Source organism: Ursus americanus, chromosome 20 (genome assembly GCF_024610735.1).
Source record: "Ursus americanus isolate L20-20 chromosome 20, mUrsAme1.1.p, whole genome shotgun sequence".
NCBI classification, from domain to species: domain Eukaryota; kingdom Metazoa; phylum Chordata; class Mammalia; order Carnivora; family Ursidae; genus Ursus; species Ursus americanus.
This window is the reverse complement of record NC_142146.1, coordinates 20,787,300-20,814,389: the sequence shown is the minus strand read 5'-3', so window position 1 is coordinate 20,814,389 and position 27,090 is coordinate 20,787,300. Positions and strand designations below refer to the sequence as shown.

Genomic DNA, 27,090 nt, shown 5'->3' with positions numbered 1-27,090 from the left:
ATAATCTCAGGATGTGCTAATTTATAATCCTTCAATACATGTTTTTGAGTTTTAGGGTAACAGGACCTGTTGGTATCCTTGAGTGCTGCATAGAAACCATACCCAAGAACACACCCACTTTTTACTCATTAGTGATTTATGGGGGCTGGAAGCCAATACCTGCTTTTGCCAATTTTCAGGGATGTTATAATGTTCCTCAAGAAGACATTTGATAGAAGGATTTTCAGTTCTAGACATATATATGGATCTTGACTTGCTCCTGTGCTTTGGGGTCTTACTGCACTGATTTCTTTTGGCTGCTTGAATTGTGCTGGATTCTGTGGGGGCTATTTTCAGCCCTTTGTAGGCCGGATACTTTTGCCACAAAGAGTGACAGCTCCAGGGTATGTCACACATATAGTGATAGCTTCTCTACAGGAGGGGTCTAGGAGCAGAAACGGCAATCAGTTGGTAAGAGGAGTTAGGGGTGGAGGTGGGGGAAATTTTGTAGAAGCTGAGTTTTCATAGCAGGCATAGGGTTTTTGTTTTTTTGGTTTTTTTTTTTAATTGGTTATTTGGGGGGAAGATTATAGCGAAACCTAATGTTCCCTTGGGTTGCCCACAATACTGTCACTGTTCCCTTTGCCTTTGACTAGGCGTTAAAGCAGCTCCTACTCGCTCTGACAGCTCCTCCTCCTTTCACCTCTCTCCCCAATAGCCCAGGGCTAAATGGCGTGGAGCTCCTGGCTACCCGCGTACATACTAGGCCCGGGCGAGCCAAAAGGCAGAAGGATATTCGTGTTGCAGTGTAGCGTAGAGAGTCTGGGTTAGCCTTTGAGAACTTTCCAGGATAGTGCGAAGTTTTCTCATCTTGGGTGCATGTGGGCACCACGCGTCCGAGTTTTGGCTGGTATGTCAACAGGGTCAGTCCCAGTAGCTTACTTTGAGAACGCTTTGAGGGAAGTGTGAAGCCCAGGGCGGCCGTGGATGGGCGTAAAACGCCGCACCCAGTTTCGTCTTAGGGCAACTCCCACCCCCCAGCCGGCATTTCCCTTTAATGCGCGTGCCCGTCAAGGTCCCCGCGTCCCTTCCCCTCAGGTCGCCTCGTCAGCCTCTGTTTCCCTCTTTTCTCCTGGTCCCTGCCTTTCCTTTTCTGTGGGACGCCCCTCGCCCACCCCCGCTGCTGCTCACTCGCGGGACTCGGATGTCACTTTACTTTTCCGCGCCGCCTCCCCGCCCCCTCGCCAGGCCGGCCGGGCAGCCCGCCCGTGCGCGCGCCCGCCCCCGCCCCCTCGCGGCCACGCGCTGGGAGGAGGCGGGGCGGAGCGGGCTTAGGGTGCAGGGAGGCGCGCGGCGCGGCACGGCCGACGTGGGGCTCGCGCTCTCGCGGTCTCTCCCGAGCGGGTACGCGGGCACGCGCACTCGCGGGCGCGCGCGCGGACGGCCGGGCGGCGGCAGCGTCTCACGGAGGCGGTGGCTTCACTTTCCAGGACTCAGGGGCGGCCACAGCAGCAGCAGCGGGCAGCAGCCTCGGGAGCCGGAGCTGGAACGGCCGCGGGCGGCGGCGGTGGCGCTGAGGGTGAGTCCGGGCGGGCGCGAGCGCGGCGGGGACAGGCGTGGCCGGGCGGCCGAGTGCGTGGTGCGCGGGTCTGGCTTTCGGTGACTAGACGGTCTGCGGGGACACCCGGTCCTCGGGGCCTCCCAGCTCCCCCTCCCCCGCCTCCGCAGCCCTTTCTCCCGGCGCTTGGGCTGGAGCCCGCGACCTGCGCGGACGCCCCTCCCTCAGGTATTCGCCCGGGCCTCGCCGGTGCCCCCCCCCATCCCTCCCTGTCCCCGGCGTCCTCCCTCTAGCGGGCGTCCCCCCAACCTCGCCTCCACGTCGCAGGTCTCTGCTTACACCGCTTGCGCCCTAGTTCTCGCCCCTGTTCCCCGGCGTGCCCCATTCCCTGCGCCCCTTCCAGCAAGCCTCCTTGCCCCGGTTTCTCGCCCTTTCCACCCCTCCCCCCTTCCTAGCTCCCCCCCACCCCCGCCTCGTCCCTGCCTGCCCATCTTCTACCCCCTTCCGTTCTCAGTTCCCCATCCTTTGCCACCCTCCAGCCCCTTTCCTCTCCCAGCCGCATCCTGGAACTAAGTCTTTGCAAAAGTACTGGATAAATGTCACGGTGGAAAGTGCCCGGCTTGATCTTTAGCTATTTTCCCTAATTGCATAATTGCTGCACATGGTGTCTCTCCTGGTGAGTGCCGGGTCTGGCTCCCCCGCCGCCGCACCCCCGTGGCCCTCGTGGAGAAGACCTTGTGGGATGTGTTTGTGTATACCCTGGTGTGGAGTGTGTGTTGTATTGGTCTTTTGTGAAGCCTAGCGCTTGTCACAGTTTGGAGCCGAAGCCCATTTTTCTCTGGTCTCTTCTTCTCTGCAGCCCCCACTGGCCTGGTTTGAAACTGGATTCCCTCTGCCCTCCCTCCACTTCTCCCCCTCTCTTCTCTCATAATGTTTTGATCTTTTTGCCCTTTACCATTTCTAATGAAGATAAAACGTAGCTTCTTGTGGCTTTTTTTTTTCCCCACGACCAACCAGAAATGTCCAATCCATCTTCCCTTAAGGAAATTAAGGCCGCTTTAGAAAGACATCATCCTGTGCTCGGTGGTTGTTAGACCTATTTGCATGTTTTCAAGATTCATCGTTTTGCATTGTGTATTCTTGAGAGTCTACTCAAATATTTTTATTTAAAAGTACAAAAGAAAGTCCTAGGCTTTACCTTCAGATTACCTAGCTCTTTGGAAAGATTTTAAGCTCTTCTTAGTTTTTTTTAATTCTCTATTCTTTAAAAAGTGTGTTTCTGAATATGTGATAATAATTCAGTCTGGACCTTGGAATTTAAATAATTGTCTCAGCGATTTGGATGCTCTGGCTCTTTAGTGTTTTGTATGTGGGTTCATGCTGATGATGGAGTGTTTTCATATAATGTCATATCCCATTTTATTTTCCCCAGAACATAATACCTTTTCCTCAAAAATTGTATTTTATTTTACATTTTAGAAAAGTTTAGAAATGTGAGTAGGAAGACAAATAACAAGATATTAAATGACACAATTAAGCATTTTCCTGTTGTAAAAACTCAAATGAACATTGCTTTTGCAGTTTTATACCGTGAGATACAGTTATAAGGCTTATCTGGACAGTAATTGAATTTATGAAGTGACTATAGTTGCTTTTATGTTATCAGTTATATTTATAACCGAATCGTTTCATTTTTATGGAACATGTGAGTTTCATTTACTATATTGCTGATTTCCAGTACTGTAATTACCACATAGAGTACATAGCTAATACAGGCTTAATTTGTGTGTTGAAGAAGAAAAATATCTAAACTCTAATATAACACATGTTTGAGGAAAGTCTGTCTTTCAATTTTATGTTTAGAAGCCAAGTTTTACTTTGAGTCTATATTTAAAAATACAGATTTAAATATCTTATTAGCTTTGAAACTATCATTGAAGAGGAGCTCTATGTTTATAACCCTGGAATTTAAGTTTATCTTTCTTCTAGATTAGGTGATTTGATCAGATTAACTAATTAGGAATTAATCTTAAAGATACTTTTAAAATGCTGATTTAGAAGATAACTTTAAAGAGCTTTTTTATTCATTTGTACTTTGGAAAGATAAAATACCAATTTTATTCTTATACCTAATTAAAATGATTATAGGCTGCTTTTTCTTCATAAAAATTAGTTGCCACCTGAGTGGTGCAATAATTTTTTTCCAATACTTTTTTCTGTAATTAGGCATTTAAAAACCAAGATCAGTGGAAATTTGCCTTACTCTTGATATTTGAAAAAGATATGAAAACTTTGTTTCTGTAAGTTTCTGTAGTGGTTATTGGTGGTCTCAGATGAATTTATCATCCGTAGGTTAAGATTTGGATGAACTAAAGTGAGGTCAAAAGTGGAAATAAATTTTTTTTCTTTATGGTGAAACTGTAGAAATTATTCCTCTATTTGGGTTTCTCTTTTTATGGAAAGGAGCAAAACTTAAGAATCTATCATCATCCATTTATTTATGTAAAGTTCAAAGATGAGCAAGAGATGGTATCAGAGGTTAGGGTAGTGACAGGAGAGGTGAATATGCTCTGTTTCTTGGCCTGGATACTGGTAACATGAGCGTGTGTTCAGTACATGACAACTCATTGGCCAACACTCACCATTTGTGTACTGTTCTGTAGGTATGTTACACTTCGAGAATTTTTCTTCAGTTAAGGATTTCCTCTAATACTTACCCTCTGTTGGCCTTCTTTTAGTATCCACACATTCAGTACTTCTCCATTCATTTCTTGATATGTCAATTTTCTGAAGTCCATCAGCCAAACACACTGAGACCCAAACCCATTTATTAACAACTGCTTTGTGGAGCTATAATCCACATACTGCAAAACCCACCCTTTCAAAATATATAGTATACTAGGTGGTCTTAGTATATATATGTGCAACCATCACAGCTATCTGATTTTAGAACATTTTCAGCACCTTAAAAAGAAACTCCATACCTATTAGCACTCATTCCCTATTTGGATATTTTTAATTTTTAAAAAAATTTTATTTATTTAGTTAGTAATCTCTACACCCACACATGAGCCTCGAATTTGCAACCCCGAGATTAAGAGTTGCATGCTCTACCAACTGAGTCAGCCAGGTGCCCCATAATAGTATTTTTAAATAGTTCTCTAGAGAGACTAGTTTTAGTTTTCTGATATTCTGAAGCAGTTTTTGAAATTTGGGCTTCATGTTATGGCTCAGATTGACTCACTGAGTAATCTTTCAAGTAATTATATGCTCATTGCATTAGTATGCAAATGTACATAAATAAGAGCAATAAGAATGTGTATATATATACCTATAACTGTATAAATGTATATAGATAAATGTATATAACTAATGTAATATATAACTGAAACTGTAGGCATAGTTTATTAAGCTGAGGCTCCAGCTTCAGTAAAAAAAATTTTTATTTCATTTAGGTTTCCATATATTTGTCATGTGATGGATTGCTTCTGGTTTAGGATGTATGAAATGAATTCTCACTCATTTCACATTTCTTAAAATATTGCCAACAGCATTTTGCTATATCCAAGGACCTTAACCTGAGAATTGTTCTCTTTCTCACTTCCATGCACATCTGCTCTAACATGCTCTTACATATACATACTTACTAGATTTTAAACTTTTGATATATTTTAACTGAAAGAAGTAAGCTGGAAAAAAAAATCAATGTTAAATCCAAGGGTAAGAATGAAAGTGAAATAAAAATGAAAAAAAAAGTAAGAAATATGTTAGGACTGTTAGAGCTAGACGTGAAACATACTGATATAAAATTTCAGTATTCTATTAAGTGACTTTAGTGTTCATAAAAGGTGTCACAGCTGTGGAGACTGATGCTCTCCATTTACAGAATAGGTAGAAGAGCAGTCAGATTTCTCCGTCACTGTGTTTCAGAACTACTTGTGCAGACCTATTTTGTTTGGCATGGGGGATGGAAGCTGTTGGAGTTGAGAGGGGTGGTGGTGTGTTTGTGATGTCTCATGGAAGGCATTCAGTATTTTCTGTTGACTCTTCACCTCTGTGCTTCCTGATGCTTTTTGTTTTTGGTTTGTCTTACCATGAAAATTTCAATCCATTAAAGATTTGTATTATGAAATCACTTTGATTTAGAGCAAGCTGTAAATTAAATCTTTGGTGATGATGAATTTTTGTCACTGTCAACTAGCTGTATATTTAGACTAATTATAGTAATAAAAACAGTGCTTTATTTGAGGTATCTTTCTTTTACAAAGTGGTTAATAGGTGGTGAGTAACATGGTGAGCACAAGGGGCTTTATTGTCTGGGCATCGATTTGTTAGTTTGGTTTTGAATTTGTCAGTACACTCTAAGCTAGTTTGGTCATAAGGTATGTATTCATAGAAATCAAACTCAGAAATTGATTACGATGGGGTGACAGTTGAGAGGGGATATCCCTTTTCACTTACTAGAATTTTTTGTATCTGCTATATAGGTTATAGCAGCCACTAAGTATCAAGGTATTGAGGAAGTTGAATTGATAATCAGAGCTGCTTGGGGAGCATGAATTCAGAGCAAAGGGAGTTTGAAAGCCTTCAGGGATATTTTATCCAAGACTGGGTAAAAAGAAGAGTCCTTCAGCGTCTCAAGACAGTCTCCATTTCTTGTGAAGCCCAGTTGCTTGGTATATTGCTCGGTCAATGCTGACATCATCATGTGGTTCAGTTTTTATTTAGAGTCATGCAGGCCTCTGTGTTCTTTTTGTGTTCTGTTATCAGAAGATAACAATTGACTAGTTTGGAGGATTTTAATTTGGTAGTTTTTAGAATATTTAGAGTTGTACAACATCACCATTATCTAGTTTAAGAACATTTTCATCACCCTGAAAGGATACTTCATACCTATTAGCAGTCCTTCCCCTCATTCCTAGTCCCTGGCATCCACTTATCGACTTCTCTGTCTCCGTGAATTTGCCTATTTTGGACAGTTTGTGTAAGTGAAATCATACAGTTTGTTGTCTTTTGTGACTGGCTTCTTTTACTGAGCATAATGTTTTCAAAGTTCATCCATGTTGTAGTGTGTACATAATGTGCTTCATTCCTTTATATGACTGAATAATATTCCATTGTGTGGCTGTATCACATTGGGTTTATCCATTTATCAGTTAGTGGACATTTGAGTTATTTCCTCTTTTTGGCTTTATGAATAATGTTACTATGAATGTTTTGTGTATATATTTTGTGTGTTTTCATTTTCTTTCTCAGTACATTTTGAGAGAAAAGTTTTGGCAACTTCCAAAGTTGATTTGTAAATGACCACCGTATTCATTTTATATTAGTTTTACTTCTTCTACTTTGAGGCTCACTTTCTATTCTAGAGTTAGTCCTCCCATAACTAAAAAAAATGATCTTTGATTTTTAATCCAGGATCTAAAATGTCCACTGAGGCACAAAGAGTTGACGATAGCCCAAGCACTAGTGGAGGAAGTTCTGATGGAGACCAACGTGAAAGTGTTCAGCAAGAACCAGAAAGAGAACAAGTTCAGCCCAAGAAAAAGGAGGGAAAAATATCCAGCAAAACAGCTGCTAAATTGTCAACTAGTGCTAAAAGGTACTTCAATTATTATAACCTTTTTAGTTTTCGTATCAATTTGTTGTCTTAAGTTCTATTTTTCTGTTGTATTTAATCATTTTTCTGGGATATGGACCATGAAAGTCATGGATTTTTCTTTCTTCTTCAAGATTATTTCTTGTTTTAATTGTAGCAATATGAGCTTTTTAGTATTTAAAGTCAGTTAAACAATATGGCAGAATCATAAAAAGCTTGTCAGAAAGGGGAGAGGTTGGGCAGGCCGGATCTATGGGGAGTAGGGTCTAGATAGTGCTTCTGGCTCTGTGCTCAGTTCTCCCATGATTGCTAGTTAGCAAGGACTCCTGTCTGCTTCTTGAGGCCCTGCCTTTTCCCCTGGTACCACCAGGGAAGTGGAGTACCATCATAAATCCCTCAAAATCATATTTCTTGAGTGATGTATCAAAAGACCAAATTCTGCTTATGAGAGATTAAACTTATGATATGTGAAAGTGAGGATTGCATGAATTTTTTTCAAGTACATGGATCATCTTTTACTTCATTTTACTACAATGTGATCTTAGATACATAATTTAACATTTCTAATCCTGGGTTTCCTTTTCTGTAGAATGGAGATAATGATGGTACCATCTTCATAGGGCTGTTGTGCAGACTAAATGTGATAAAGCATTTATTTGGCATCTAGTAAGGTCTCATTCACTGATGCTGTCATTTATAGACTTTGTGCCAGTTAAAGTCTTGTAGGTATTTTTCAGGTTCACTGAAAAGACTAGGAAAATGAGATATACATTAGCCTTTGAGGACATAGTGCTGTTGTTAAACTAGAAATACTCAGATGCTGTGATTATATGCGTTTTATAGTAACTCAGGAAAAGCACTTGGCACGTAGGTGCTCAATTGTGTGAAATGTGCTATAATTGAAGAACTAATGATTTTGTGTAGAAACTTGTTTTCTTAAAAAAAAATCTCAGTTTTCAAGTATTATAGAAAAGTGATGTAGGATACAGGAAACATTTAAGTGGATATTTTCTTTTTAAACAATGGTATAAATTAATTTCATCTATTTTGAGTGAGGAGGAAGATTATAGTTGTATCTTTGATCAGTTTTTGCTCTTTGGCAAGAATTTGTTTCTTAAAACATTGGCATGCTCTTATCATAGTCCATTCTCTTGATAATGTCTGTATCACTCCTCTTATATTTGCAAGTATGTAGTTGGACTATGTCTGGCAGTGACAAATTTTGATGATTTGATTAAATTGACTAGTCAGTTCAATAAAATAACTATTTTGAGCTTGTCATTGAATTGACTGTACTGCTTTCAAGTGTTGACACATCTGTAAATGTGAATTTTAAATCACATTTATTCCAAATTAACTTTGTTTCGAGTAGACGTTGTGATTTTACTGGACATAATAGAGTGTTTTAGAAATGAATGCTGTTTGGTCTTAGACTACATTTTTGTTATGTTGAAAGGTGGATTCTGGTGTGTTCCAGCATAAACTTTTATTATATTGGCTCTTAGTTTTCTACATTAGAATGAAGTAGTACCCTTTGTAGATAATCTTTTGTACTTACTTAATCTTATTGGTTCTAAATGTACATATGAAAACTTTAATGTTTCTGAAATCAGGATGCGTCTTACAGTTGATGTGCAAAATCATTTAATTGAAGGTATCTTAAAAATCACAGATACATAGCTTATATCACCATTTGGAATTAAACTTCAGGCTTATTATTTGCAATGACTCTTTTCTAGGTTAATTCAGATACTACTTTGACAAACATTTATTTATTTACTTTTAAAGTTTTTCTTTATTAGAGAGAGAAGGCACACATGAGTGCATTAGCAAGGGGAGGGCGGAGAGGAAGAAGCGGACTCCCTGCTGAGCAGGGAGCTCCATGCAGGGCTCAATCCCAGGACCCTGGGATCATGACCTGAACCAAAGGCAGATGCTTAACCAACTGAGCCACCCAGGCACCCACTACATTGAAATTTAAAATATTTTAGTAATTAATGGTGTGATGTTTTTCTTTTCTTTTCTTTTTTTTTTTTAAGATTTTATTTATTTATGTGACAGAGAGACAGCCAGTGAGAGAGGGAACACAGCAGGGGAGAGGGAGATGAAGAAGCAGGCTCCCAGCCGAGGAGCCCGATGCGGGACTTGATCCCTAAACGCCAGGATCACGCCCTGAGCGGAAGGCAGACGCCTAACGACTGCGCCACCCAGGCGGCCCATGATGTTTTTCTTCTTGAGAATAATTTCATTTTTGAAGGTTTTGACCAGTTGGTTCAGTTGGTTAGAATAGGAGTTCTCAGGTGACCAGAAAATACAGTCGGTAGAGGAATATAGAAAAGTCATTTTGGTGGGACAAAGTTGTTGTTGTTGTTTTTAAATAACTGCTAAGAAAATATCTTTGTGAATCACCATGTCCAAATATTCTTGTTCTACTTGGACCTGAGTGAGTTACTGAATTTTCTTTAGCCTGAAATCTGTGTGTGTGTTTTAAACATGTCAGTACTTACGTACTGCTTCATTTTTCTGAACCATTAATCTAATGCATTGGTGTTAAAATGAGTGCTTCATATCTTCTCCCATTTTGTAGAATTTTGATACCAAATTCTTCAGTTAAGCCTAAATGAATCATGATTGTTACTTCTCTTCCCCTCCCCCTTCTCCATTCTTTTTAGCAAATGACAGTCATGTGCAGTACTCTTACCATTCCTGGAACAGTTAAGGTATTAGGTTAAGTCTTACAAACTGAAATTCAGTTTGTATTTGGCTTCTGACTTGTCTCAGTAACTATGCAGTTCCTGGCTTCTATATGACAATAACCAAAGAAGTGGCATTGCTAGATGGAAATAGGAAATTTAGGCAATTGTCTAGTTGATTTACGTCTAAAGAAATAATTTTGTCTTAAAAGTTCTGATAAGAGAGAGGCCTTTTGTTTGTTTGACTTAGCAAGATAATTGCCTTTCACCTTACCCCAGTGTACAATAACTAGCTTTAGTTTCCTTATCTTTTAAATGGGAAATGATAAAACAGTAATACTTAGAGAATTCAGTAAGATTTATTTAGTTCACTTTTAACAAACTAAGATCATCATGTGAAAGGTATGCTGTAAGTGTGAATTACTGATACTTTTTCATTTTACTGTCCCCTAAGGGACAGTGCCTGAAATAGCTACCTTCCTTACCCCACATGTCAAGACTGAGAAACTTAATACATACCATGATCACAACTTTTGAGAAAGAATTGAATTGCTGTCATTAAAAGCAACAGGACATCTTGGCAACTGTTTAAATAGCAATTCTTAGTATAATCTTTTCTGTCAAGAGAAATATAACCATTCTTAGGTGTGGCACAAAATACATTTTAATATATTGACTCAGTGCTTAGAGTTTGTCAAGTTTATCAGTAAATTGCTTTTTATATTGAATAATTAGATCTGGAATTATAGACATCCAGGGGAGTTCCGGTTCCATTATAGAATTATTTGACAGAAAATAATAATTTATCAATTTTTTTTAAGTAGGCTACATGCTGGGCATGGGCCCAATGCAGGGCCAAACTCAAGACTGTGAGATCGAGACCTGAGCTGAGATCAGGAGTCTGATGCTTAACCTTCTGAACCACCCAGGCGCCCCTAATTTATCAAGTTTTTTAAACCAAAAGAGACATTGTAAGCATAGAGCAAGATGAGTTGTTAGAAAATCCCAAAGAAATTCTGTTAAAAATGTTTGACAGTTTAAGCTTGTTCTTTTGAATGGCTATTCTTTTGGTCTTCTTGGTTTAAAAACAATTCATAAATGTCATTCATGTTTCTGGTAACTAATTAAGTACTACGGAGACATTTTTAATGGAAAGCAACAATTTTCTGTCCAAATACCTTCCCTATCCCAATTTTATTCCCTTGAAGCAAACTCTTAGCCATCTCTGATTTTAGTCCTACTTTTGGCGTTTCTGCATTAGTCTAAATTACGAATAGTACTTACACCTATTTGTTGAATTGTTAATAGTATCTTCTGACTCTTTGCTATGAAATTTGAGGATATAGTATGTTTACCTACTTTTTCTTCCTTTTCCCTCCTCCCCGTTAATGATAGTTACATTAAAAAAAAAAGTATTGGTTGTCTTTCATAACTAAATAATATATTGAAGCCACTATTTCTTATTCTTTCAGTTTTCGACAGTATTTCTTGGTTCCCTACTTTGTAAACTGGGGATATTAGTACTTTCATTCTTCCTCCATCTTCTCAAACTAATTTTGGTTACATACACTTAATTTTACACCTTGAAGGTTAGTGATATTTACATTGCATAGCACAACTACAATGCATCTTCTGTGTGTTGTCTCTGCGTAAAAGACCAATAAATTGCTGATGCATTTGCTATAACTAAATATTCCGTGCCAGACCAAACAGAATTTTAGGATTAGATTTCCTGTAAGTCCAATATCATGATCTCTAGAATACCCAATGAGTTATAACATTGGGGCAAATAGATCAAATCTCACTTTTTTTCCCCCTTAACATTTGTTACTTGATTAAAATAGTTTTACATTTTAGTTTCTTTCATATTTGATCTATGGTTTGCTTACACAGGTGTTTTTCTTCTGGGATTTCTGGTTGTCTTTCTCTCCCCGCATCCGTTAAATAATGTGTCTTTATTATACTTCTAAGTACTCTGCATTCCCCTCTTGCCTGTCTCAACCTGTTTAATTTACACTTGTCTGCTTTGTCTTCCAGAAATGCACTGAAATTTTCATTTCCTTCTTTTTGCTATTTATTACTTTTTGCACTTTCAGTATTTTGCCTCCCTGCCCCTTCCCGCCTGCCCCAAGTGGGGTCTTGAAGGAGTGGGAGGTGAATGTGTGTGTGCTCAGTTTGCTGTCATTAACCTGGACGTACTCGGTTAGTTTCAAAGTACCTGTTTTATACTTTTGTATGAAATCCATAAAGAGTGTTCACCAATATCAGATCTTTGAAATTTCTCATTTAATTATGGGCTGTATATACTTAAAAAAAAAAAAGATTTGTTTATTTGAGAGAGAGAGAGACACTGCGCACCTGAACCCGTGTGCAGGTGCAGGGAGGGACAGTGGGAGAGGATGGTCAAGCAGACTCCCCACTGAGTGTGGAGCCCTACATGGCCTTGATCCCAAGACTCAATGAGATTATAACTTGAGCTGAAACCAAGAGTCTGATGCTTAACTGACTGAGCTACCCAGGCGCCCCGGGTTATAAATACTTTATGTGCATGTGAACATATCACAGAATCCGTATTAGAAGGAATCACGTTTTAAAGATAAAACAGATCCTAGTTAACATCTTCATTTCATAGGATGGAAAATAAACCTCTTCATTTTATAGGACGGAAAACTGAGGCTGAGGGAGAGGATGTAGGTGTGAGCAGTCTTTTGATCCAAGAACTCTCAATTAATGACAGAGGAGAATTAAAATGAAAGGTTTTTTGGTTTTGAACTTATTAGTCTTGCTCAGCTTCATAATGCCTCCCCAGCCTTGAATCACATGGCTTAGAAAAGTGAAAATTATGTTAGTAGCATGCAATTCCTTTAGGGAAATGAAGCCAGTCCTCTTGGAGGAGTCATGTCTATTTCTGTATTTTCGTTTGTTGTATTGAAAAAGATGTGGAATGAGATTGAGAGTGTTTTTGTTCCTATTCTTATTTTTTAAGGTACTTTAGTCAACTATCATCCATTTACTACCATAATAATTACCAGATAGCAGGTATCCGGTTAGCAAATCCTCATATTTAAAAAGCAAAGGAGAAGAAGCAGTTTTGAGAATTTTTTTTTTGTATTTGCTTTAACAAAGCCTATGTTTAATAATGCATGAATGATAGTTAAGAGATTGCTTAGTCTTATAAAACAATGTAACACTGTTAGCCTTTGTATATGTATATAAGGGGTTAGGTGCAGTTAAAAGTCAAAGTTAAAAAATAACATGAGGACAAAAGCAGGTTTTTTAAAAAGTTCTTTTTGCAATGCAATGACATTAAGATGATTATCCACATATTATTAGGATAGTTCTTGCAGAAGGAATAGTGTCAGGTTGGAAAGTCTCAATCTGCTCCAACCTAGAGGCTTTAGGGAGGAATACCATTTATATTTGAATGGCAGTTTCAGGTGTTGGGATGGGATCCTGATAATTCTTCCTTCACCAGTTGATTGGATCATTCAGAATGCTTGGATTCAACTTAGTAATCATCTTTCCATCTTATGTGGGGATGTTCTAGTGCAAATCAGAAGTTGGAATGATTCATAAATAATGTGGCAAAGCTATCTAATTTAAACTAGAAATTTTGGTTATTATCAGTGGCTTAATGAAGTTTTTTTAAAGGACTTATTTTAGAGAGAGCGGGCGAGCAGTGTGGAGGGGCAGAGGGAGAGAGAGAGAAGCAGACTCCCTGCTGAGCACAGAGGCCAACACGGGGCTTGAGCTCACAACCCTGAGATCATGACTTGAGCCGAAATCAGCAGTTCATCATTTAACCGACTGAGCCACCCATGTGTCCTGGTTAGATGAAATTTTTAGTGTTGTTTCTACAGGCTGCATGTATTGATAATGGCCAGTCTTTTTACCCTTTGTAGGTGCATTGCCACAATCATGGCAGAAGTTATGGCTTGGTTATTATTGTGTATGCTCATTTATATAGTATCAGTATTTCAAAATAAAAATAATACAAATGGGAAATATTTGTGTAAAAGTATAACATTTTAGTGAGCTGTTAAGACAGTGAAGACATTTTAACATAACGTTGTCTTTATTTTAAAGGATTCAGAAGGAACTTGCAGAGATTACGTTGGACCCTCCTCCCAACTGTAGGTAAGTACTTACGGATTTTTATTTATTTGTATCTTTTGCACAAGGTATAATTGAACTGTTGGTCTGATGTATAACTGTTGTGGTTTGATTAGTAAAATATTGTATAAGTATTTAAGTATTGCACACTCAAATGACTGCGGAAGACAATTATTTTTTCTGTGCAGAAATGGAATACTTATCAAGTATGTTTGTAGAGGTATAGTGGAGTTGCCAAACAGAGTAATGCAATAACAATAAGATAATGAAATTGTAGAGTAACAAATACAATTATCTTTTAGTGGAATAGGTGTTAGGGCCTTAAATGATTTCTTAAATGATGGAATAATAGTGTGGCTAAAATGTTTGCTATTTGATAATACACTTGTTACCTTTTTGGAAATTGATTTTTAGAAGTACTGAAACATTAAACAGTGTTTTTTCATGGTTTATATTATTTCTTATAGTCCTCGGCTGTAGCTAAGTAAGAATGGGTGATTTGAGGCAGTGATGTTTAAATTTAAAACTCTGTCCTTTATGACCACAGTCTTCAATTTTCTGGTCAGAGTTTATTTATAAGAAGTAATAGTGCTTGCCTGGAAATGATTAATGATATACAGGTACATAGAGGAAGAGGAGAAAAATAACCTCCTACCTTATACTATATCTTGGGTCTGATGCAATAGTTGGAAGATTGGTTATTGGACTATTATAAAACATTTCTTTCTGTTTTGATGTGAGGTCAGTGTTGGAACCAGGCTAACATGGAGTTTTCATAGTTTAAATTGGTAGTCTTGTGGATTGAAGGTGAGAGGGCAGATTACAGGAATATGTTGCTAGTATTGAATGCAGGTAGAATTTATTGTTAGGTATGATGTCTGATTTTACTGATCTTTTTTTAATGTGAAAACAAAGATAGCAACTCTACATATTAATGAAAGGGAGAATTTTGCAGACAGCTATTTGATACTTGGCTAATTGAAAACTTTTGTGTAGGAAGAATTCTAATAAGGCTTTTTATGTTTTGTGGTTCTTTACATGAGAGTCATATATAGTATATGCACTTGCAATAATATTCAAAGAATATCTTATTCAAATAGAACAAATATATCTTTGTTCAGTAAAACTGTTTGACAGTAAGACTTTTTGTCACACTTAAGACTGTTACATCAAAGGCTTTTTCAGATGGCAAATCATTGTTTAGGCTTTGGTAGCCAATTCTTGGAAATGGATTGATTTTGGAAAAACTTCAGTTTGAATGAAACCTAAAATTTCTTGTTTCTTATGATAGTATTTGTTTTAATGATTTGAATTTTTTTTAAAAAAAATAGTTTTACCACATATATTATTTTTTTAACCTTTTTACAATGAAATTGGTAAATATATGAACTTAGTTTATATGCTTATTTGCTTAAATTTTGACAACAAATTACTGGCAAAATAAACTTTATTTTAACGAGTTGTTTAAGGCTCATTTTTAAAAATGAAATCTAAATATTATGTGATGGTTAGACTGCACCTTCGTTATAAGATGTATTATTTTCTAATACATTAGTCTAATTTAGTTTTGACTTACTACAGATAATAATTTAGCTTGATTAAACCAATGTATTGTAAACATGTATGAAAACAAGTGTGAGGAAAGGAATTATGTAATGGCCATTATTTAAGTGTGAGGAAAGGAATTATGTAATAGCCATTATTTAAATAAACTAAAATAATTAAACCAATTCTATTTAAAGTAAAAAGAAAAGTTTATAATGTCTGAAATTTGGAGATTTACTTTTTCATTAAGCCATAGTTAATGATATCATTACTTGTTTATGTAAACTCTTTACAAATAAAGCATTTTAAAATGTGGATATGACACATAATAAGCCCTTCAGAAAGTTTTAGGGAAGATACCTACTTTACTGTGGTTTTCCCCCCAGTTTAATTGAGATATAATTGATATATAACACTGTAGAAAGATACCTACTTTGGTTAATTTGCCTGCTTGTGGGAATTTGCAAGGAAATTCATTTAATGGTATGAAGATTGGATAGTTAGCAAGTTTGCTTAGAAGCCAGGTCTGTGATTCAGTGGCTTTGGCTCCTTTTCTTGATCCCAGAATAGTTGATTGAACTGGATCAGGCAGAGATAAAGATCATATCCACCTTCATGTATGTGGTGCTCCCCTTTGGCAAGCAAAGGATCCGTTACGTTGTGGCTGATTGGGAAGTGGTGATTAGTTCTACAAGCCCTGTGTACTTGTGCTACTTAATAGAGATGTCAGTGTGATTGTTAAGTGGATTACTGTGGCCTTTGGATTGTTTGGTGTCAAATATTTGATTGTGGTTTATAGTAAATCTGCCCATCTATATTTCAGTGGGAATGTGGTTATTATCTTCAGAAAGAGAAGTTAGAGCATAATTTTTGTTTGACTTATTTTTGGCACAAAGTTAACAATGCTTTTGTGGTTGATTTTTAAAAGTTCTGTGCTGCCTTCATCTGTGTCTTAATGACCGTAATGAATTAATTTATAGAAGTATACTAAATTAAAGTTATCTGCCTAATGGAGTCACATTCCCCTGGTACTCCCTTTGTGTATTACCTCTACATCAAACAGGCCTCTCAAAATCCTGCCTTTTGGTTGCTTGGGTATCTGTTAGCTCACTATCACAGAGAAGATTATGTATGAGGGAACATCTGTGGGTTTACCTGTTTAGACAGTGAGACTGGAACAGGTATTTTATCTGTTATTGTTGTCTCAGTGGGGGTGGTTGTGTGTCACATTCCACTTACAGTGTGGTTTACCCTTATTTTCTGGAACCTTAGCAGACTAGTACAACCCAGCTGTGTGTATTTGTCAGGTTAGAGATGGCACCTCTGAATTTTGGTGCATCTCTTATGTGATGACCGGCTAAGCAATTCTTGGAATTATATGGGAGGAACTATTATGTGTGTAAGTATTCTGTCATTTAGACATGTTGGGAATATAAAGTCTTTCTGAATTATGTCATTCATTATAGATAGATATGTTTATGTAAGGCATTTTTAGGGGAACTGCTGTGGTATTGTTTAATTTTTTCTTTCAGGTTTTGAATGAATCTATTATTTTTAAAGCATCCACAAAATACTTTGATGATACGTTAAATTATTTCTTCTTATGGGAAACATATGCCTATATATCTTTCAGTTTTCTTTTCACTTTTTCTGTTGTCTTTAAGGTAAGAATGCAATAATAAGGTTTTTTTTGAAAACTAGATTCAATTATCTTTGGATTTTTTTCTATTACAGCCTGAGTTAATGTTTAAAAACAAAACTTCATGATACATCTAAGAAAAAAGTTTCTGTTCATGAAATTGTATGGCCTGTAGGGCCATTGGCATAGAAAATTATATATAGTTTGGGTCAAATTTGGTTGTATATTTAGAATATTTCCTGTAAGTAGTAGAATATATTTTGCTTGGCTTCTGCTCTTATGGTGGATAACATAATTGACCTATGACATTTGCAAAGGCTCTCTTCTGAGGCCTCTTCAGATCCATAAATGTTTTCGTATTGCCAGCTTAGTTGGAGTTATTGGACTAGAATTGCTCACTACTTCAGTTCCTTGCACACCAGCTTAGCTGGATGGAGCCAGGAGAAATCATGTTACATCCTTACAGAGTCCTAATAGGTAAAATTGCTGCCCCTTGTAAATGACTGTATGTCGTGACTATCGTGGTTCTTCACAAATTGTCAAAAGCACAGATCTTGAATCTATAAATGCTGGTATGTTCATTTCTGTTTCCTCGATCCTAGTCGGAAACTGGGAGTTAGCTAGAAAAATCTCCAAATTAAAATTAAAACTTTTCTCATCCAAAGAGTAACTTGTTCTTTTGTAGGGAAACTAAATGCAAATTCTGTCATGATCTGATAGTGTCCACGTTTGTATTAACTGCATGAGGTTGGAAATGACAGAGATCCTTACTATTTTTTGAAAGTAAATGACTCTTTTGGATTTTGATTTTTGATTTAGTAATTGAGCAAATATGAGGAGGAAATACTAAAAAAAGAGGATTTAGTTCAGTTATACTAGCAAGTTTTACTTTTTATTGCTATGTTTCAATGATCTACTCATTGAACACAGGTTTTGCTTTACTTTAAAAGAAACTAATTGGCTTTATTGAGATGTAATTTAAAGTGTAAAATTCAGCGGCTTTTACTATATTCACAGAGTTGTGTAACCATCACAATCAATTTTGCAACATTTTGATCACGCCAGAAAGATACACCAAACCTTTAAACAGTCACTCCTTCCTCATTTCCTCCCGGCTCTCCACCTCCAAGCCCTAGGTATCAGTCTGTTCTGTCTCTTATAGATTTACCTGTTCTGTACATTTTGTATTAATGGAATCATATAATGATTGTGACTTGATTGTGACTTGTGACTAGATTCTTTCATGAAGCATAATGTTTTCAAGGTTCATCCATGTTGTAGTGTGCATTAGTGCTTTTATCTTTTTGTCTCTGAATAATATTCCATTGTGTGGATATACTACATTTTATTTATCCATTCATCAGTTGATGCACATTTGGGTTGTTTCTACTTTTGTGCTATTATGTATAATGCTGCTGTGAACATTTGCGTACAAGATTTTGTGTGGACATATGTTTTCATTGGGGTTTATATCTGGGAGTAGAAGTGTTGAGTCAGAGAGTAACTATGTTTAACCTTTTTGGGAACTGCCAGACTGTATTACAAAGTGGCTGTACCATTTTACCTTCCTACCAGCAGTGTTTGAGAGTTCCAGTTTCTCCACAACCTTGGCAGTTGTTCTTGTCTGTCTTTTTGACAATAACCATCTTAGTAGGTATGAAGTGATATGTCATTGTAGTTTTGATTTGCATTATCTTGATGAATGTACTGATGACGTTGACCATCTTTTCATATGCTTTTTGGCCATTTTTATAAATTCTTTGGAGAAAGGTGGGTACTTTCTTAATAGCAATGTTTGAAGCACAAAGTTTAAATTTTGTTGTAGTCCTATTTATTTTTTTTCTTTTTGTTGTTTGTGTGTGTGGTGTCACTTCTAAGAAACCGTTGCCTAATCCAGTACTACAAAGATGTACACTTAGATTCTTCTCAGGGTTTTTTAGTTTTAGCTTTTATATTTGATCCTGATCCATTTTGTATATGGTGTGAGGTAAAGGTCGACATTAATTTTGTGTGTGTGTGTGGATACCCAATTATGTCAGCACCATTTGCTGAAAATACCATTGAATTGTCTTGACATCTTTGTTGAAAAATCAATGAATCATAAATGTGAAGGTTTATTTTTGAACTCTAAATTTTATTCCATTGATCTGTATGTCTATACTTATGCCAGCCAGTACCACATAGTCTTTTCTTTCTTTTTATTGACATAGAATCTTGATTATTGTAGCTTTGTAGTAAGTTTTGAATCAGAAACTTTAAGTTCTCTGATTTATTTTTCATTGTCTTCACTCAATAGTTAAGGTGTTCCAGTATAGGATTGGCCATGACTGGACATAAATCTAACCACTGTCTCACCTACTGTTGATGAGAGCCATTTAATAGCAGAAATTGTATTTTCCAGATCATAGTAACTGAAGCAGTATGTAGGGAAAATGTGTTTGTTGGATTAACATTGTGACAGAATGGGAAGGCATTGAAATAGAAATTGGGGATAGTGTTTACAGAGGAGTGAACTTGTAAAGAACCTCTAGTGCAAAAATCTAATTATTGTCACTAATTGTTTTCCTTTTTTGGCTATTGTGGTAATATTTTTATAGGATTTTTAGCTTTTCAAGGATTTTCATATGTGATTGTCATTTGGTCTTGTCAATTACTCTGTGAGAATCCTGGGGTTAAGTAACTTGCTCAGAGTTGCACAACTAGTTGATTTGGATTTAAACCCAGGTTTTCTACTCTTTCATCCTTTATTATTTTACGTGTGTGACTAGATAGAAAAATACATTTAAAATTACATTTGGGGCTAGTCGTTTATGTTTCAGTAAAGTAAAAAAAAAAAAAAAATCAACATGCAAGGCAATCCAAAATATCATTTGCACTATGTTTGATTTATATTTCTGAATTCCATGAGACAGTTTTTTGCCAAAACATTTTGAAAAGGAATTTTTTTGAGTATAGTGATTTTTACCACTCTCCCTTGTGTGTGTGTTTGTGGGTATATATCTTAGTGTTAGTATTATTACTACTGGCACTTTTTCAGGTAAAGAATTTCTTTACATTTGACAGTTCTTAACTCAGTGTTTGAAGATGTCTGCACTTTTAATGCCAAATTGTTTTTTCCCAGTTAGCCTGATTCTAGGTCACCTTCCCCTACAGTTTGTTTTAGTATTTATTGAGGGCTTAATATTAGGTCTGTCCTAGGGCAAGTGTAGGCTACAATAAGATATCCCAGTACAGTTCCTAATCCTAAAAATCTGGTTATAACTAATTGAGAGGTAATACATATGGATGCTTGGAGAACCAAGACTAGGGGAATGTTGATACTCTTGGCAGAAATTGCCAATATCTGTGGCTTCAGCAAATCTGAAGATTGATAATGCTTTCCTCTTTACTTTGGTTGCCCAGAAGCTAATACCCTTCTTTACTTTTTGACTTTAGTAGTTAACAGTGTTTTGTGTAGAAATCTCAACTCTGTATTTTATTTTATTTTCTTACTCTTTCCCCCCAACTGTTTTTGAAGCTTTGTATTTTCATTTTGTACTTTTAAACTACATAAAATTTTTAAGACATATCAGTCTTTTTGGAGTGAGCTGATGATTAATAAATAAACAGTATGAATAACTGAAAGGTGATGTTAATGTGTATTGGTTAGCAGAAGGCTGGAATGCCTCTTTTGAGGAGTCATTAACATGATAAAATTTAAATATACAATGAGGGCCTGTCTTATATAGGTTACTGAATTATTCATATCCTTCTCTCCTTTCTTTAGTACAAATAATTGAGGAATATTTTTTATTCACTCCTAGGAGTTCTTGACGCCATTGCTGTAGTGTTGAGTGGTTTTGCATAGACCTTACAAAGACAAAAGTCTTTAATATTTGAGATACATTAAATGGTTATAACAGCTAAAGGATTGTTTGGAATAGTACCTGTGGGTTGGATAGCCATAGAGTTGGAGTACATGTACAGTGTGAGAGAGAATGAGAAAACATGGTCTTACCTTATATTCCATTGGCATTAAGAGTTTCAGGCTTGTTTATGTTTTCATTTGAATACCTTTTATGATTTTACAGGTGTTCTCCTTTCTTACTGCCAAAAATGAATGTATGTTTTCTTTTTGCTTTACCTTGAGGCTGACTTCACCTGGGGCATAGCCAACATAGAGCCATAGGTGCTGTTACTTCAGTTGGGGAACTTCAGGTGTAATTTTTTGCTGTCATGTACGTTTACTTCAGAACTGAGCTTGGCAAGACATAACTCTCTCCATAAAATCACCAGAAATTTTTTTACTTTCTTATTTCAAAATGTTAATTTTTAAAATATCTGCCTTTAACTATAGATTTAAAAATGTTTATTTCATAATAAAGAAAAATGTTGAGTGATAAAGTGAGTTTACTGCCCATTACTTGCTGTCTTTGGTATTTTATTTCCTTTTTTAAAATTCTTTGCTGTTTTAAGAGCAGTACAAGAGTGTGTCTGAAAAAACGTGTTAAATGATCACACTGGGATTATATTTTATAAAAGGAACAGAACATTTTATCACTTATTTTGCTCAGTTTTAAGCTGGTTATTATTTCAGATTTATTACCTAAGTACTTAGATAGAAAGTGTCATATTACTTTCTAACATGTGATATTTTAATTCACATTGCTGTTTTATCTTTTAAGTTGTCCTGAAAACTGTATTCTTCAAAGCATTTCTTTACAGTGATTATTACATTCATCAACTTAAATATATTTTATCAACTGTTACTGCAAATAACAAGTAAAATGGTTTTGTTCGTTTATTTTATTTTGAGAACAATGGAAATTTTGATTTTTAAATTTATGTTGTCAAAGTGTGTTTTTTGACTGTTTTTTGTAAATGTTCGTTTAGAACTTTTTATTTATAATGTCTGCATACTTTAGAGACTTACTGGGATGCTTTAAAGGTATATCTAAATCCCCGTTTGTGTAGAAGCAGCACATTGTGCTAAAATGTATAATAGAATTAGGCAAAGCCCTAAGCTCAAATTCATTTTCTATTCCAATACATAGAGTGTAGAGACTCTCTCCCCTCTGACCTGTATGGAAGATGAATAATGTCAAATGACCAAAAGGAGAGGCATAGCTGTCGTATCAGAGGCAAGATTCCTGCCTTGGCAACTGCTGTTCCCTCCAACTAGAATCTAGCACTTTCCCCTTCTATACCCACCCCACTGTTGTCAGTTCTCCTGATGCTTCGTGTTACAACTACTTTATCTATTTACCCACTTGGGTGAGAATGCTCTCTTCAGTCTCTATATTTCAAATCCTAGCACTTAGTTGGTGTTCATTGTACCTATATGTGAATAGTTATACTAGGGAGCTGACAACTATTGAATGCTTCCAGTGTTTGAGGCTGTGTGCGGAGTGCTTTACCAGCATTATCTCTTTTCATCTTTATGACTAACCTTGAGATACCTACTACCTAGTATCTATTAGTTTTAGACAGTATTTTTTTTAAATTTTATTTATTTATTCGACAGAGACAGAGACAGCCAGCGAGAGAGGGAACACAAGCAGTGGGAGTGGGAGAGGAAGAAGCAGGCTCATAGCGGAGGAGCCTGATGTGGGGCTCGATCCCATAACGCCAGGATCACGCCCTGAGCCGAAGGCAGACGCTTAACCGCTGTGCCACCCAGGCGCCCCTAGACAGTATTTTTTAGATGGGAAGAAAGGCTTAGAGAGATTAAATAACTTGTCCAAGGTCACATAGCAAGTAAGTGGCAGAACTAGGATTTCAGCTTTGGCTAGTTTCTGACTTTAGAGGCCAAGTGTTTTGAGACTTTGCTATGCAGATCTTCCATTTGCAAAATAGATACAGGTGAATCTGTCTAGAATAGCACTGCTCCAGTAGAACTTTTTGCTACGACGTAAGTGTTTTGTATCTGTGTTGTTCAGTACAGTGGCTATTAGCCATATATGGCTGATGAGTACTTGAAAGGTGGCTAATCTCACTTAGTAAATGAACTTCTAATTTTGTTTAATTTAAATTTAGATAGCCATCTGTGATTAGTAACTATTGTATTACACATCACAGATCTAGAAAAACAAGAACTTCTAAAAGCTTAAATTTATGCTTAATTTCAATTTTAGGTAGATTTTGACCTTTTTAAATTGTGCTTGTAGTTATGTAATTATACCGCATAAGTATTTGTCACCCTTCTCTCCTCTCTTCCCACCAGCCACCATTATATTCTAAGTGTCAGGGACTTGTAAATACTGCTGTTTTTATTTTTATTTTTATTTTTTTTTTATTTTTTTTTTAAAGATTTTATTTATTTATGTGACAGAGAGACAGCCAGAGAGAGAGGGAACACAGCAGGGGGAGTGGGAGAGGAAGAAGCAGGCTCACAGCAGAGGAGCCCGATGTGGGACTCGATCCCGGTACGCCAGGATCACGCCCTGAGCCGAAGGCAGACGCTTTAACAACTGCGCTACCCAGGCGCCCCAATACTGCTGTTTTTAGATCATCACATATAGTGCCCATAGTTAAGTAAAAGACCTTTATGAATATTATAAAGTATTGGGTAAATATTTATTTTTAACTTTTTAACAAAATAAAAGCAATATTGCAAACCATTGTTTTTAGATGGATTCATCATTTATTGAAACTGGAAAGCATATGGTCTGGCATTCTCAAGCCCAGAGAGAAAATGGCACTTCCCGTGTGCAGTTTAATGAGAATGCCAGGGCTAGCATTCAGTTCTGAGAGTTCAGTGTGTTGCTTATTTCACTGATAGAATGGATATGTCTTATGCACTCAGAAAATTTAGTTATAATTAATGCAAACAAGGAAAATGGAGAATTCTTATCCATTTGAAAAGTATTGGAGTTATTTGTCTGGAGAAGTGAGGGGGCCACCGTAGCTGTGTTTCAACTGTTTTCAGAGCCATAAAATGGAAGGGAGATTAATCTTATTCTGTGTGATTATAGGGAGTAGAACTAGCACTGCTGTGTTAAATTAGAAGGAAACCATTTTCTTTTTGATAAAAAGGCTTCATTGTCAGTCAGAGCTGTCCAGAGCAATAACGGACAACTTCAGGAGGTAATACCTATTTCATCTCTGGAGGAATTAAGAATGAATCTGTTTGCTTATTTCAGAGGGATTTTCAGGTGTCAGATATGAAGTAGTACTAGAATGGCATTTCTCAGCTGCTGGACCCTAGACAAATGAAGTATATTTTTATCACCTTTGTCCTCTTCACCTATGGATTATGACTCATTTTTCTTCTAATTTTTGTCCTTTTGGAGTATGTGATTTACACAGTTTATTGGCATATTTAAAGCAGCTTGTTTGTTATCAGTCCCATATCTAAATTAGTAAGTGAGGCTTTTATTTTCTTCTTTACTCATAACTTTTAAATTTATAAGAAAAGGACAACATATGAAGAACATGGGAAATAAGAGGCTGGCATGGAGTTTAGGGACATAAGTTAATATCCGTCAGTTTGATAAGTCCCAGATTATTACGTGTTGTTTCATAAACACCACTTCTCAGACACAGTTAAGAAATAAAAATATTACTGTTAATAAAATTCTAATAAAAATTAAGTTACTTATCTAATGCAAATCTCTTGAATAATTATTTGGTCAATATACTTACCTTCAAGTCTGTCAAACTGTAACAAACTGGAATCCTCATGGTTTCCCCCTCTTCCCTTTGGTTCTGGGAAAATATTACTTTCATTCTTAGAAATTGAATAAGGATTAATGAAGAAAATTTGTGGGTTTTTTGGGGATGTGTTTTTTCCAACATAAACATTCCATGAGCTAGTAAATCTTAGGATTGAAAGGAAATTCAAAATTTTAAAGATTTCAAATGACAGAGTACACTAAAGAAACTACCATTGCTCTTTATACATACATGTGGGCTGCCTGTTTCACTTATGACCACTGATTGAGACATTTATTTTAAAACTTTGGTCCAATATTACAAAAAGATGACTGTCATGTCTATAGGCTGACGCCTAAAGCATCAGAGCAGAATGATCTGAGACCTGCTTCCAAGTGATGAACTGAAAGGTGACAGATTCAGCTGCAAGTGCTGGAGGATAATCCTTGCCTGAAGCTAGGACAAAGTTTCTGAAGAGTGGCAAAACTGCTTATTGTTTTCAGCAATTGACATTTTGGTATTAGGCTCAAGTTAGCAGGCAAATGGAGCAGTCTTTGGATTTCAGGTGGCTAAGTAGTGAGTAAGGGGTTCTGCAGGAGGGGGACTGGTGCTAATCTGAGCCTGCCAGGGCAGGATAAGATGGCCTAGAATCTGGGGAAGTAAACTATAGGAGCTTGGGAGTTAACTGCCTTGAGTCGGGTAAGGCAGAATGGGATAGGAGTAGTCTCTCTCAGTTCTTTTGGAGTTAACATATTCTCCAACGTAAGATAAAAGATTTGCCCTTCCTGGCCAAGCCCTTGTGCATCACTTCAGTAAATATCTGGCAACAGCCTGGTTTGTAAATGATATTAAACAGTGTTATGGTCTTACTTTGCCAATAATTGGGATTTGAGGTAGGAGAAGGGACAAGTTTTTTTAAAAGAAATATTTTATTACCTTACAGAAACACAGTAATAGTAATTCTTAATTCTAACAATGCATCCTTGATTTAATGCCTAAAGAAGGTTCATTTTAAATTTTTTACAATATATATTTGAATTTAAATTCAATTAATTAACATATAATGTATTATTAGTTTCAGAGGCAGAGGTCAGTGATTCATCAGTCTTGTATAGTACCCAGTACTCATTACATCACATACCCTCCTTAATGTCCATCACCCAGTTATCTCACCCGCCCATGCTCTCCCCTCTAGCAACCCACGCTGGTTTCCTATGGTTAAGAGTCTCTTATGGTTTGTCTCCCTCTCTGGTTGCATCTTGTTTTATTTTTTCCTCTCTTCCCCTATGATCCTCTGTTTTGTCTCTTAAATTCCGCATATCAGTGAGATCATATGATAAATGTCTTTTTCTGATTGACTTATTTCACTTAGCATAATACCCTCTAGTTCCATCCACGTCATTGCAAATGGCAAGAGTTCATTCCTTTTGATGGCTGAGTAAAAAATATATATATAAATGCGCTGTATCTTCTTTATCCATTCATCGGGACAGACAAGTTTTAAGAGAGGACAAAGTAATTATCTTTTACTATCCTGTTGCATTGTTGTCAGATCCTTTAGAAATTTTTAGAGTTCTCATAATAGATATTTTGCCTTGGATGATTTCTTAATACTCTGAAACAAATGCTTATGCACTTAGTTCTAAAATTTGAGTGGGTGTAAGGCACTTCTGCCACTATCCAAATGCCTTGGACTATCGCTAGGTGGCTTTAGTTATTGTAGTATCAAAAGATCCTCATTGTAATTTAGCTTTGCCTGAAAGGTAAAATGGACCTCAAAAGCAGCATTGAAGTAGTTTCTAATATTTACGTAGCAGACTTATTCTGTTCTTTTTTTTTATTATGTTATGTTAGTCACCATACAGTACATCATTAGTTTTTGATGTAGTGTTCCATGATAGACTTATTCTGTTCTTAATCTGTATTAGTGGAAAATCAGTAAGTCATATGTAGAATGAGGTGAAAATATATAGTATTTAAAAACTATGGAATATGAATCACATAGTATTCTGAAAATATCATGGACAAAATGTTTTAAGTACTAAATTCAGGGTAGCCTCCTCAAATACATAAATATAGGTGTTATAAAACACAGTAAATATATATCAAAATTATCATATGGTCGTTAGCTAAAATTGGTTTATTCTCCTTCTTTGAATTATGTATAGGGTAGATGTGTCCAACTTGCAAGCAGGGAAATGCTGTTAAACAGTCCTTCTGGTTTTTGAGCTCACCAGAGGTGTGAGTTAATAGGTTGGGTGGTGACAGAACTTTTTAAAGAGAAATGGAATTGTACATGGTTTCTAATGTCATCATTCTCCACATTTGAAAC

General features: G+C 36.7%; 1 protein-coding gene across 2 annotated transcripts in view; it reads left to right on the top strand.

Annotated features, from left to right (window-relative positions):
* The first annotated feature begins 1,357 nt into the window (after positions 1-1,357).
* UBE2E2 (ubiquitin conjugating enzyme E2 E2) overlaps positions 1,358-27,090 on the top strand; it is a 357,299-nt gene continuing 331,566 nt past the window's right edge. Inside the window, exons 1-3 of one of the 2 annotated variants that reach the window (XM_045791659.2) lie at positions 1,358-1,558; positions 6,956-7,139; positions 13,916-13,966. In XM_045791659.2, coding sequence (XP_045647615.1) covers positions 6,964-7,139; positions 13,916-13,966 — 227 coding nt within the window. In that variant the 5' untranslated portion in view covers positions 1,358-1,558; positions 6,956-6,963. The remainder of the gene's footprint in view (positions 1,559-6,955; positions 7,140-13,915; positions 13,967-27,090) is intronic. The other variant, XM_045791660.2, reaches the window with a different exon arrangement.